At 37.0% G+C, this 14,204-nt stretch overlaps 2 protein-coding genes and 1 pseudogene across 4 annotated transcripts; 1 reads left to right on the top strand and 2 right to left on the bottom strand.

The window, feature by feature from the left end:
• Positions 1-1,105: 1,105 nt before the first annotated feature.
• Positions 1,106-5,721, top strand: LOC113330583 (aminopeptidase P1-like). 3 transcript variants are annotated; one of them, XM_026577397.1, is made up of 16 exons: positions 1,106-1,278; positions 1,456-1,519; positions 1,652-1,791; positions 1,933-2,217; positions 2,324-2,446; positions 2,681-2,977; positions 3,175-3,261; positions 3,464-3,531; positions 3,676-3,742; positions 3,843-3,977; positions 4,116-4,196; positions 4,320-4,374; positions 4,526-4,630; positions 4,875-4,946; positions 5,075-5,199; positions 5,306-5,721. In XM_026577397.1, exons 1-16 carry the CDS (start codon positions 1,183-1,185, stop codon positions 5,465-5,467), a joined length of 1,962 nt encoding a protein of 653 aa, XP_026433182.1. In that variant the 5' UTR covers positions 1,106-1,182; the 3' UTR covers positions 5,468-5,721. The 3 variants fall into 3 exon arrangements, with proteins under 3 accessions (XP_026433182.1, XP_026433181.1, XP_026433183.1); XM_026577396.1 differs by having other exon boundaries at positions 1,933-2,232; XM_026577398.1 differs by lacking the exon at positions 1,933-2,217.
• A 2,879-nt stretch (positions 5,722-8,600) lies between these two features.
• LOC113330677 lies at positions 8,601-10,513 on the bottom strand (annotated as a pseudogene).
• A 183-nt stretch (positions 10,514-10,696) lies between these two features.
• On the bottom strand, positions 10,697-12,154 carry LOC113330715 (UDP-glycosyltransferase 72E3-like). Its single transcript, XM_026577546.1, has one exon. The coding sequence runs from the start codon at positions 12,152-12,154 to the stop codon at positions 10,697-10,699; it is 1,458 nt and encodes a 485-aa protein (XP_026433331.1).
• Positions 12,155-14,204: the final 2,050 nt, after the last annotated feature.

Here is a 14,204-nt window from a genome sequence, read left to right as displayed (position 1 = left end):
TCAGATACCTGCACAACAACACTTGAATCTTCTTGTGATCAATCACACGCAGAACGGAGTCTGTTAACAATGGATTATCACAAGATGTCTTTAGATCTAAAAACAGTTCTAAAGATCCCATCGATACTTTGATCTAGTCTGAGTGAATCTTATATTGGAAGAGAAGATTCTCAAAAATAAACAAACTAGGTGCAATCAAAGTTTCAACAACCATTAGTCAATCAAAATCAATTGCTTCAGCCGACTTATTTTGCTTCGATAAACGTTTCACTACTTCCAAAAATTCAGTTTGCCCATCCATCTAGACAAGCATACCAAGAAATTAGATGATGCCCATTGGAGTTTCTCTTATTGTGGGAATTGTACCGTTACTTAGGGAGCTATGGTCGTTGCTGGAAAGTAGGCTAAACCAAGATCTCTGAAAAGTTGTTGTGCAAAACTTCAAAAGGTGGCGTTAAAATCTGGGAGCAGGATTGGACTGAGAGAAACGCATGATCTCAAATCTCCACTAACGTGTCACAAAATTATACAACGAGTCATAAACCAACAACTTTTCAGGATTCCGATAGAACTATACTCCGAATAAAACGACGAAAAAATATTTTAAATTACTTAACTAATCCATCTTCGTAGTACTATAACCTCATTAGAGCAAGTCTTATGGTGGAATCCATCCATCTTCCATCTTCCATGCCACCTCAACACTTGGAACCGTGGATGGAAGTGCAAGTGTAATTGTGCAATAGTAGAAACGCTATTCTTAATGGAGCTAAAAAAACGCAATTACGAATGAAGCTAAAACACACAATTAAGAATGGAGCTTTTTTTCAGCCGTTAGATTTCAACAACTCATTTTAAATCTACGGATAAAAAAAAACGCAATTCTTAATTGTGTTTTTTTAACTCCATTCTTAATTGTGCTTAACGCTATTCTTATTGGCGTTCAGATGGATTCTACGAACCCTTCCACGAAACCGTGAAACCTTGCTTGGATTTTTCGTGGAAGACCCCAACTTGGAAACCACTAGACTTGACATTCCATGATTTTTCCACACTTGAAATAGTTTGGATTCCACTATAAGACTCCTCTTATCCATTCTCTTTTATTTTCTGTTTTCAATACTTTTACTATATTATCAGTCTTCTTCCTGCGAATTCGGTAGAAACAAAGAGTTCCGAGGAATGATGGGAGATCCTTTAGATGGATCAAGGTCTTTAATGGCTTCACATAACCCTCCTCTTCATGCTATGATAGTACCTTCTGAAGATTATCATCAGGTCAACTTTCTATCACCTTTTAATAGTTTCATTCAATTTCACCTATTATACATAGATCACCGTTTGTGTATCGATCTCCGAGTGCTTACTATGTTTTACTCAAAGTTTCAGTCTTTTCGATGTTTTTTCTAATGATGCCATACTAGTGTAAAGGAAATTATTGTTGATTTCTTGCAGAGTGAATATGTTTCTGCCAGGGATAAAAGGCGCGAATTTGTTTCTGGGTTCTCTGGAAGTGCTGGTTAGCATAATATATTGATTTTACTTCAATCCCAATCAACTGATGTTAATCTTTATAGCTTTGGGTATCTAGAAATCTTGAAAAGTTCATGTTTTGAACTCTTATTTTTATTGAATATTTGAATTTGTCTAGGTTTGGCCCTTGTGACAAAGGATGATGCACGATTATGGACTGATGGACGGTACTTCTTGCAAGCAACACAACAGCTGAGTGATCGATGGAAGCTCATGCGGATTGGAGAAGATCCAGCTGTCGAGACATGGTTAGCTGATGTGAGTAATTGCTGCTGTACCGAGACTTTTGCGGTGTTATCAACTTATCATTATATAATGGAGTATGCTGAAAATATTATGATTATGTTGGTGTAGATATGTGCTAATATATCTAATTTTTATCTTTCCCTATATCACTAGAATCTGCCAAACTATGCCACTGTTGGGGTAGACCCGTGGTGTGTATCAGTAGATACCGCACAAAGATGGGAGAATGCTTTTGCTAAAAAACAACTAAAACTAGTTCAGCTGGGAACAAACTTGGTAGACGAAGTATGGGAAAACCGCCCACCTCCAGAAGTTAATCCTGTTAGCGTACAACCTCTAGAATTTGCAGGTCGTTCTGTTGCAGAAAAATTGAAAGACCTGCGAGAAAAGCTCCTGAAGGAAAAAGCTCGTGGTATCATTTTCACAACATTGGATGAGGCAATGCACAATTTGGTGATTGGGTGAATGGCTTTCCCATTGGCCATGTCGATTTTCAGTTTATTAGCTTGACTATATTTCATTTGGAACTTTTGCATCTCTTCAGGTAGCTTGGCTGTATAATGTTCGAGGAAGTGATGTTTCCTACTGTCCCGTTGTTCATGCATTTGCAATAGTAACAACAGTTTCAGCTTTCTTTTACGTGGACAAAATGAAGATTTCTACTGAGGTCAGTAGTTGGTAATGTGTTAATACTTTGTTATTGTGGAGGGACGACTTGTGCATTTTGATCTTCATTTACAATATACATTGTTGTCTTAGCACGGGGTACATTGCCCACGATCTCAAAGGTCTCTATTGTTGGGTTTAGGTTCTCTTTGTGGATCTGTTCACTAAACGACCCCATCCTTATTTTTGTGGAATTCAGACGATTGATTTATGGTGCTTCTTTTTCGATACACAGGTGCACTCCCATCTGGAAAAGAATGGAATACAAGTCTGTGATTATGATTCAGTAAGCTCAGATGTGGCCTTGCTTGCATCTGGTCAACTCGATTCTGCAATCAAGGGATCTCAGACTGAGGCCTTAAACGATCAGGAAATCAGTTCTTCTCGTAATGGTGAAAATGGAGCCAAAGAAACTAATCCTGACCTCGTATGGCTTGACTCTGGTTCATGCTGCTATGCCTTGTACTCAAAACTGAACTCTCGCCAGGTTCTTCTCCAACAGTCACCTTTAGCCCTTCCGAAAGCCGTCAAGGTAAATATGTGAAACTGCATCCGGAATACACATTTCAGAAAATGTATCCATATTATGCTAGGTCGACAATTGAACTTTAGATTTCACATTAGTTTATTATTTTTCCTTTGATTAATCAATGACGTGGCAGTCATTTTGTGTTAGTTGATTTCACCTAGAGATGCTTGCTTATTATTATTTTACCACATATTGATTAGAACCCTGTGGAGTTGGATGGCTTACGCAAGGCACATATTCGAGATGGTGCAGCTGTCGTCCAGTACCTTGTTTGGCTGGATAAGCAGGTAGGCTATCGTTCTTCATAGCTAAGTGTTCTATAATTGGAAAAGCAGTAAAACGTTATTGTTCTTTTTTCACGTCATCTTTTTACTGAATGCAATTATCAAGCATGCTTGTCAGACTTCCTCTACAGGTACCTTTTTGCTTGTGCACTTTTTGAACTATCTTCATAGAAGTTATGATGCATGAACCACTGACAACTTGCAGATGCAATCTAATTACGAAGCTTCTGGTTATTTCATAGAATCAGAAAAAACTAACAAAAGAAAGCATCCGTAAGAACTGTATCCCCTTGATTTTTTGTATTTTTTTACCTGACCTGAGTTAATATCTGAAGTGTTGCCTAGGTTGGCTAGATTGCACTGACATAACTTATAATTTATACCCTAATTCCCATATTTGTTTTACTGATATAACAGGGAGTCCATAAAACTAACAGAAGTGTCAGCGAGTGACAAGCTAGAGAGCTTTCGTGCATCGAAAGAGGTGCATAACACACATTGTGTTTGATTTTCTAGCTTAGCCGTGTTTTGTGCCTATATATATTCTAGCTAGTCTAATCAATTTTCTGCATACCTTTCTGCAGCATTTCAAAGGCCTAAGCTTTCCTACTATTTCATCTGTTGGTCCGAATGCGGCAATTATTCATTATCAACCAGAGCCTGATACATGTGCTGAGCTTGATGCTGATAAGATTTATCTATTTGATTCTGGAGCACAGGTTTGTGTGTGCTAATAACAATAATCAATGCTAATATAGTCACCTTTTAACTTTGCCAATCCACGCGGAATCTAGCTCATTTTTACTGCTTTGTTCTGTCTGTTTTGTTGCCGGATTTGGTCATGGTGGGGGTTGTAGTATCAAGATGGAACAACTGATATTACTCGGACTGTTCATTTTGGCAAGCCTTCGGCACATGAGAAAGCATGCTATACTGCGGTAGGTTGACTTTCTTCACCTAAATCTATTACTGTGTTCTGCAGTTATGTTAATTTTGTGTACCCTTGTAACCTTTGTGGTAGAGATCTACAATTTTACTCGTTTTGGTTGATGTAAATGTAGGTTCTCAAAGGTCATATTGCTTTGGACACTGCCAGATTTCCAAACGGGACAAACGGTATTTTGACTATCTTTCGTATTCATCATCAGCATCATATGTCACCGCTAATTTTACAGTGTCGTTAGACACCATCCACATCGTCTTCATTAATACTACAACTATTATGTGTGTGGTAACTGAAACCACTAGCTCTAAAATATGCTTGTAGAGCATGCTCTTGACATTCTTGCTCGAGTTCCTTTGTGGAAGAATGGTCTTGACTACCGACATGGAACTGGTCACGGGATTGGGTCATACTTGAATGTTCATGAAGGTGTGTTCAATTTGACATAACCTTGCTTCTTCCTCTATTATTTAAGGGTCTTCCCATGCACAAGATAAGAGCCAATTATTAGCATTAGAGAAAGTAAACACTATCTCTCCTATTATTGATTGTTTTTTACTTTCTCCAATGCTAATAATTGGCTCTTATCTTGTGCACGGGTTCACAAGATAACAAAACGCATTATTTGATTATCTGAGAGGTGGAAAATTCATTATAATTTTTATAAATACAGGACCTCACTTGATTAGTTTCAGACCGCAAGCTCGCAATGTGCCATTACAGGCTTCTATGACTGCAACAGATGGTGAGTGTCATTCTTTTTGTGCTAGGTTGTCTGGTTCATTACTACAGACCTTATCCGTTGACTAACAGTTGCGCTGGAATTCTTTTCGAGTAATATCTGAATCTTTATGATGCATTGGTTTCACCCAGAACCTGGTTATTATGAGGATGGTAACTTTGGTATAAGATTGGAGAATGTGCTTATAGTGAATGATGCTGACACAAAATTCAATTTTGGCGACAAGGGTTACTTATCATTTGAGCACATAACATGGGTGAGTTTTACTAGGCACTGCAAAAAACTTGATTTTTGATTCTCTATGAAAAACAAACTTATAAAGAAATCTGTTTAGGTCATTTAAATGTTAATCTCGTTTGCAGGCACCATATCAGATAAAAATGATGGACACGAGCATGTTAGTACCAGACGAGATAGAATGGGTCAACACGTACCATTCTAAATGTAGAGAAATTCTAGCACCATTTTTGGACGAGTCAGAGATGACATGGTTGAAGAATGCTACTGAACCTATAAGTGTTTAAGCATCTAATCTTTAGCAACCCCTCAAGTGATGCTTAAGGAACATCCAGCCACCCAAAGGGTACATATATATGCCAATCCTTCCTGGGATTTTCTGCCTTGAGCTGAATGTTACTTTTGAAGATTTCTTAGTCTTGTCTTGGTGTAAGTTGGATTTGTTGATTTATATTCAACATAACTGAGCGTATCTGGTTGTTAACTTTGTCATTTTTATAAGAAACATCTCAATTTTTAACCTGTTATGGTTTCTGCTTAATCCATTTCAGTCTCGACCATCTTAACGAGTGTTGTTGGTTTACGTGGTCTGGGTATAAACAAGTGTAGGCTAAAATGTATGTAGGCTAAAATGAAAAAGTGAAAGTATATCTTTTCCTGAAAGGGAGGGAGTAGAATATTTGATCTCAAAACCCCTCGTACGATGGCAAAGAGGACTTGAGCATATCTGGTTGTTAACTTTGTCATTTTTATAAGAAACATCTCAATTTTTAACCTGTTATGGTTTCTGCTTAATCCATTTCATTCTCGACCATCTTAACGAGTGTTGTTGGTTTACGTGGTCTGGGTATAAACAAGTGTAGGCTAAAATGTATGTAGGCTAAAATGAAAAAGTGAAAGTATATCTTTTCCTGAAAGGAAGGGAGTAGAATATTTGATCTCAAAACACCTCGTACGATGGCAAAGAGGACTTGAGCATGATGATAATAATAATATTTGCGGGTTTTATTGACAACAACCAGGGAACTTGTTGGTTTATAAATATCATTTGAGAGGAAGACTAGTTAGTAGCTTTCCATTGTTTGGAGACTTCTAAGAGGGCTTTGTGGGAAGTGTTGGAATATATGGCAAGTTAGGATACTGGAGTCAAGGTATGTGCACATAAGAAGACCAAGTGGGTAACAAAAGAAGACCAAGTCGGTAACAAATCTAGCATGTAAATCTCTAGATAAGCTTCACCTAGTCAACACAATAAGTTTGTTCTAGGTTTACTCATTCTTGTTTATCCTATTACTCATATAAATAGGAATTACGATGTAAATGTAAGGTATCTCAGAGGAATCATCTGAAGATCAATAATATTTCACCCTACGGGGTTTGTCAGTGGACGTAGGCCATTAATGCCGAACCACTTTAATACTTGTCTCCTCCATTTGATTTTGGTATGTAGGTTAATTTCTTTATGATTAATTTATGTTTATCATTGATTTAATCTTAATAATGTTTTTGTACTCAATGATATTCATCTTAGATTTGATCTGCATATCAAAATCTAAGATGGTATCAGAGCAGAAATGCTCTCGATCCAATCTCTTCCGCTTCCTTATTCTTTGATGGAGGTTTTCAATGTTTTTTGCTTAAGTTCTGTCACTTTGTGTGGATTTCCTAACACTACAAAGTTTTTTTTTTTTTTTTTTTTTTTTTTTTTTTTTTTTTTTTTTTTTTTGATTTTAGTCGATCATCCAAAACTAAAATCATTCTTTCATATGAACAGACGTATAGTTTGCTTCACCACTTAACTGGTTTCTGGCAACTCTGTCTTCATTATCAATTATATTTCTTGTTGTTTTTCACTGCGTGATACTCTCGCATGATACCACTATTCATGATTTTCTTCATGAAAGTCAATGGTGTTATTTCCTTTTGAAAGTTCCGGAAATAATTAACATTTTCAATTCCAAAAAATAGGAATTTCTGAATATCAATATTCTTGCCATTGTTCACCGCAAGATCCCTATTATTTGTCCTTGGGTTGCACTTTGTGCAACTAAACAATAATCATCCATTTTTCAAAATCAATGAAGTTATTTTTTGTTTCCTTATAAAATAACTTTCATTTTCTTTAGATTTAAAGATCTAAAATCTTCGCATATCTTTCTATTCCAGGAAATCAGTTCTGTTTCCATTTTTGTTCAAAATATATTTCAAGAGTATATCTAATATATTCTTTCTCCGGAATATGTTGCTTTATTTATGAGAAAGTATGTCAACATAGTATATCTTGTTTAATCCGCAGTCATCGCCTTCTAGTACTGCTCTAATCTCTTTTATTTACCTACCTAAATCAAAGATGTAGTGCTGATCTTCAGTCACTTGATCAGCGAAATCATATTGAAAATGGGTTTGGTATATATTAAACAACAACTCTAAACTGTTGTTCTCTCTCGACATAATCAAAATCAATATCCTAAACATTGATTATTTGATTAATTCATTCCCAAAATCACAATATTTTGGTGATCTAATATTTATCTGAAAATATTTTCCATATTTTCTATAGTCCACCCAATATATCTCTCATGTTTAGTCAAATATCCTAAACATTGATTATTTAAGTCTGATTATGATGTAAATCAAATCCATTTTCCCTTTCTGGTCACTGAATCTTTTGTGTCCATGAGATATAATCAGATCTGATTTTTTGTGTCCTTGATCAAATCTTTTTTTTTTTATCAAAATCTGTTTTGCATCTCATCCAAACCGTTTTCATTCCAATAATTGTTTATCATTCTTGTTGGTATAATCTCTCGTCTTTTCTTCTCATGGTTGATCCCATAATCACAGCAAACCTTATTCAAAAGGAATGAGGTCTCTTACGTATGTTAGGGTAAAATGAAAACAAAACTTTGGGATTTGTTTACTTATTCAGTCAAACCCATTTACAATTGTCTTACTCTTCTCTGGTGCTTATTAGGCAAGTCCAGATGTTTGGTCGATTTGGCATTAATAGCCGTTTATTTTCTAAAATATTTCCCACATCACGGGAGATTTGACTCATTCCAAAATTTTCTTATCATGAAATATTTAATTTCAATCTGTCCTACCTTCTCGTATCTTTCGTAAGGCTTTTCATGAACTCCTGTGGAAGAAGATATTTAAGAAAACAAAAAAAAAAAAAAATCAAATTGCAGGCTTTAAGAAAGCCCAAGGTTCGTGAATGAAGATCATAGCAAGGTCCGTGAATGAAGATCATATGCCATGGTCGAAGTACATTATACAAAGTTTGGTTACAAGGTTTCTTTTCAAGTTGCACACTTCAGTTCCCTCCGTGTACAACTTGAGGGGGGGTGTTGGAATATATGGCAAGTTAGGATACTGGAGTCAAGGTATGTGCACATAAGAAGACCAAGTGGGTAACAAAAGAAGACCAAGTCGGTAACAAATCTAGCATGTAAATCTCTAGATAAGCTTCACCTAGTCAACACAATAAGTTTGTTCTAGGTTTACTCATTCTTGTTTATCCTATTACTCATATAAGTAGGAATTACGATGTAAATGTAAGGTATCTCAGAGAAATCATCTGAAGATCAATAATATTTCACCCTACGGGATTTGTCAGTGGACGTAGGCCATTAATGCCGAACCACTTTAATACTTGTCTCCTCCATTTAATTTTGGTATGTAGGTTAATTTCTTTATGATTAATTTATGTTTATCATTGATTTAAGCTTAATAATGTTTTTGTAATCAATGATATTCATCTTAGATTTGATCTGCATATCAAAATCTAAGAGGAAGATCCACCTTGATCCAAAGCTCTCAATACACTGTCCTTCATTTCCATTGCCCTAACCCTCCATGGATTCTCTGCGTCTTTCTTCTCCATCAACGTTCTGATCATCTTCTCTATCTCTGTCCTACCAATCAGTTCCTTTGTTGACCAGATATTTGGTCGAATTGCCACTCCAATATCCTCTACCAGCAGTGATGCATTTAACCTTTGTTCAGCAAACAAAGGCCACGCTATCAAGGGGACACCATTGACAATACATTCCAGCGTTGTATTCCATCCGCAGTGTGATAAACATACACCCACAGATTCATGTCTTAGTATCTCTAGCTGCGGACACCACGAAGGAACAACTAATCCTACCTCCACAGTTCTATTCAAGAAACCTTCTGGTAAGTAATCAGATGGCTTACCTCCTCCACTGCCGGAAGTAAAGTAAGTCCCAAATGTCTCTTTTACCGTTGGTGCCCGAACAACCCAGAGGAACCGTTGTTGACTTTTCTCCAATCCCCAGGCAAGCCCAGTTATCTGCTCAGCTGTAAGAGTTCCTCCACTTCCGAATGATACAAAGATGACAGATCTACTCGGTTGCTTGTTTAACCAATCCAAGCACGTATTCTTATCCCCTGAGATTGCCGAGCCTTCTCCTACTCTTGTTAAAGGCCCCACTGGATAAATTGGTGGCGTCGGAATTCGCTTCAGTACAGGATTCTCTTGTAAAGCTTTGATTGGAATCTGTTCTAGTTCTTCACAAGTATTGATCAGAATTCCATCTGCCATTGGGTACCTTGACGCTTGATATAGCATCGACGAATACTGGTCATTTTTCCTGTCCATCATAGGATCGATCAAGTATTCGATCTGAATGGGCTTACAACCAGGAACTTGAACTGGCTCTTCCTGATGGACATACTCTCCTTTGATCTCCTTATCGAGTGTCGGTAAGTACAGCGTCAGAGCAGTGAACATAGCTGTGGTTGTAATGAAAACATATTTGAGCATTCCTAGTTCATCAGCGAGTTCAAAAGCGTCGGTTCCAAAGATATCGACAATTAAAACAGTGGGTCTATGTTCCAGTGCCAAAATTGCTGATTTTAGCACTCAAATTGATTCACTAACGGTTAGTGATATCGTGGTTTCAATTCCTGATGAATCTTTGGGCAGTAATTCGGATATATCAGTTGGTGGAAGTTGAATTATTTGAAAACCTTCTTCATTCATAGTTTGTGATTGAAGAAGTTCAGCCTGAGCTGTAGAAGAATGACTATTTGTGATGAAGATAGTAACTTGAAACCCATGAAGAGAAAGTATCTGCTTTCCGAGTGCGATGATTGGTATAGTATGACCGATACCAGGACTAGTGAGTATTGCAATATGATGATAACAAGGCTTTGATGGATTCTCCATTGGAGAGGAGTCAAACATGTGTGAGCAAAATTTAACTGGCTAGGAGGAGGATATATATATTATAGGGTGCGACTTTTTAAGAATAGCTTTGCACTGAAAAATATACTACCACATTTTTTAGCTTTGCACTGAAAAATTTGATTTAACTGCCACCATATAATATTGGCCAAGTGACGACACTTTAGAATAGCTCACAGTAACCTGTTTTTATTGTAATTTTGAATAATGGGAGTAGGTTATGTGATAATGCATGTAGCTGTAGAAACAAATATTTTGTTTAAATAAATATACAGTATGATGCTTAGAAACCACAAAGATATTAAAGTTGAACTGAGTCCGACTCGGTATTCCATTTCTCTACAAGTTGACAAAGTGAATTATAGGAAGACCCACCTATGCTTATAGCTCTCAACGCACTTGTTTTAAGTTCTTTAGCTCTTCTCCTCAAATTTTGCCCTTCTTCGTCACCTTCTTCCATGACCAGTCTAATCATTCTCTCTATCTCTTCACGACGAATTACTTCCTTCCCTGGTGGAATCTGGGTTCTAGCAGCTACCTTAATATCATCTGACAAAAGTGTGGCATTCAAGTGTTGATCAGCAAACAATGGCCACGGAATCATCGGTACGCCGTTGAGGATACTTTCTAATGTTGAATTCCACCCGCAATGCGATAAAAAACAACCCACTGAAGCGTGACTCAATATTTCAACTTGTGGTGCCCAATTTGGTAGTACCAATCCAACTTGTTGAGTACGTGCCAGAAACCCGTCAGGTAAAAAGTCTGACGGGTCGATTTCCTTTGTATTACCAGCATCCAAATAATAAGATGATGGCAACACAAAATCAACTGGATTACGCACAACCCATATGAATCGCTTTTGACTCAATTCTAACCCAAATGCTAACTCGGTAACCTGTTCAGAAGATAGACTCCCACCACTTCCAAATGATACAAACAGCACTGAACCATTTGGTTGATTATCAAGCCATGACAAACAATGAATGGCCTGATTTTGGGATGGACCTACTGTTGGCTTTATTATGGGTCCGACTGGATATACACTTGGAGTAGGTATTAGTTCGGCAATCTCATCATCGATCAGAGCTCGGTATGTTTCTTGTTCGAGATCTTCAAATGTGTTCAGCAACACCCCAGACAACTCTTTGAACCTAGTTGCATGTCGCAACATACAACCATAACTACCAGTGTTTGGGTCGGCTAATAGCCCAACTCGGATTGGTTTACAACCCGGCACATGAACTAACTCAGTGAGCCGACTCACCAAATCGTTACTGTTCTTGACCCGCTTGATCTTTGGCAAATAAGCTAAGAATGCGTATGCACTCATGTTAGATGTACAAAACATATACTTGGACATTTTAAATTCATCAGCAATATCTAAAGCATCCGTAGAAAACAAATCAATGATGAGAACAGTGGGAATTTGTTGTGATGTTTCAATTATCGAACGAAGAGACGCGAGGGATTCACGGACAATGGTCGTGATCCCAACTACCAGAGAGGTCTCGCCAGCGACTAGATGTGTTATATCAACTGGTGGAAGATTGATGACATTGAGACCATCTTGATTATTTTGAAGGGTTGGTGACTCTGGTGATTTTGAAGTTGTGGGGATGAAAAGAGTGACTTTGAGGTTATGCTGAGAGACGAGAGACTTACCTAGTTCTAGGCTTGGAATAATGTGGCCCATGCCAGGACTCGTGAGAATAGCCACATGAGTCTGCTTTGTTGGAGTAACACTGCTAGTTTCCATGCTGAAAGACAGAATGGACAAAGGCAAACCTGGATAGAAAAAATTGAGAGAATACACTAGTAATTTGTTAATGGATTTCTGCAATGAGTAAAGCAAGGCGTCCTTACATAAGAACAAGGAGCCTTTTAGATACAGAAAGAATTATTTAAGGAATTGTGACATAACTTCAGTTTCCAGAAAAAACACTCATAGCTTCCATGTTTATAAATGTAATTAAATCAAGTAATAGCCTAATTTGAAGACAGTATCTTTCGTAATAAATGTAATTAGTAGGAAAATAGTTATTGCTAGAGTAACTTTTGTAGTTGCAGGAAATCCTACAACTACACAAATATGAAGATCCTTTGATAATCAATCGATCTCAAAGTAAATCATTTCTTTATTTTATCAAAATCATAAGAATGAATTACAAGATAATAGAGATTCTAGGTTTTCTCTCCCTTTCTACAATCTTTCTCTCTCTTAATTTCTTGACTAAGGATCCTAAAAGAACTCTCTCTCTCACACAAGGCCAATCTACCCTTTATATATGGTATTACATAGTGGATGACAGCTAAGATATCCCCTTATTTCGGAATGACCGTGCGCTATTATCGCACACACCTGCCTACATCGCAGATCTTCCATAGTTCGCACAGATCCTCACATTTTACTCGTGATTATGCTGACTTCATCTGATACGTCATCTTGTGCGCGATCATATTCGCTCTCATTATATCTTCTTTTCTTCGCATAACTTGTATGTGCGATACTTTATTCCCACAACTTTTCTTCGCACGGCCTTCATAACTCTTTACATCTTATCTTCATTGTTATTCGCAGGGTTTCAATCAAGTGAAGAAATCTCGCAAGCCTGTAGCGCTTACTTCTAATATCTCCATGCCCCAGTTTGGATCAGTGAAAACTACTTCCCCATCACCTTCTGCATTACCAACTCAAGTTAATACCAATCCTCTTATCCAACCTTCAATAGCCGCAACCCCTTTAAAAATTCAAACTCCTTTTAAAGAAATTTCTCCTCCTAAGGATAAAGTTGTGGTTAATCTTGAAGTAAATGATTTTCCTCCTTCTGCCTCTACGATCTTATCAAATGTAGATGTGGTTCTGTCATCCTTCGCACATACTTCCCCATCTCCGAATGTTGAGACTATCAAAGAAAATACTTCTTTAACTTTCACTGCTCCCTCTTCTTTTTCAGATTCTTCTATCTTGCTGAAACCTTTTTCTCTTAACGAGAAAATGTTAGTAAATGTAAATCTAGTTTCTCGAGCTTTGTCCGAAATTCTCAATGCTGCTCATTCATCCACCAATGATCCTTATAAGCTTCAACTTTGTTCTGTTTTGAACAAATTACTGTGTGAATTTCCTTCTGATAAAGCCGCGAGGGAAGAGATCTACTCTCAGATTGATCCAAACATTCATATTGCTCTAGATGTTATGGTAAATATCTTCCATATATTTTTCTTAACATTTTTCATATCTTGCATATTCATTATTACTTGTCTTCTTATTAGGAATCTCATCGTCGACTAGTTCTTGTTGAAAGACGTTTTGAATCTAACTGTTCTTGGTTAGAACTTTCGCATCAAAATGCTTCCTTAGAGAAGGAAGTTTGTAGGTTGAAGGGAGAAATTGAAGTCGCAAACTTTGATTCTGAACAGCTGCAAGATCAAATTAAAAAACTTAGAGGTAATTATTTCTTTACTTTTCTTAGTCTGTTCCATTAACACGCTTCTTCGCTTATCTTTATTTTCTTAAATCTCTTTATGTATCTATTATGATTTAAACCAGAAGTGAATTTCGGAGAGATTTCATTTTCAATTTCTTGTTGAAGATACCCGTGCGAATAATGAAGAGTTGCGGGCTCAGATAAATCAATTAAAGAGTCAGCAGTCATATTCTGTTGACCATATAAATAATTTAACCCAAGAAAATATTCATTTGAATCAGGAAAATGAATCATTAAGTTCGCAGATCTCTCACTTATATAATTCACTGTATAACGCTGACTTAATACATCAAACTTTATCAGAAGAAAATCTCCTTCTTT

Source organism: Papaver somniferum, unplaced genomic scaffold (genome assembly GCF_003573695.1).
Source record: "Papaver somniferum cultivar HN1 unplaced genomic scaffold, ASM357369v1 unplaced-scaffold_118, whole genome shotgun sequence".
Classification (NCBI taxonomy): Eukaryota; Viridiplantae; Streptophyta; class Magnoliopsida; order Ranunculales; family Papaveraceae; genus Papaver; species Papaver somniferum.
This window is presented reverse-complemented; position numbering and strand designations above follow the sequence as displayed.

Excerpts from the sequence above, each read along its gene's own strand:
- LOC113330715 (XM_026577546.1), bottom strand. The coding sequence starts at position 12,154 with ATGGAAACTAGCAGTGTTACTCCAACAAAGCAGACTCATGTGGCTATT.
- LOC113330583 (XM_026577396.1), top strand. The coding sequence starts at position 1,183 with ATGATGGGAGATCCTTTAGATGGATCAAGGTCTTTAATGGCTTCACAT. Across the intron at positions 1,520-1,651 it reads TGGGTTCTCTGGAAGTGCTG|GTTTGGCCCTTGTGACAAAG; the intron begins GTTAGCATAATA and ends GAATTTGTCTAG. Across the intron at positions 1,792-1,932 it reads TCGAGACATGGTTAGCTGAT|AATCTGCCAAACTATGCCAC; the intron begins GTGAGTAATTGC and ends CTATATCACTAG.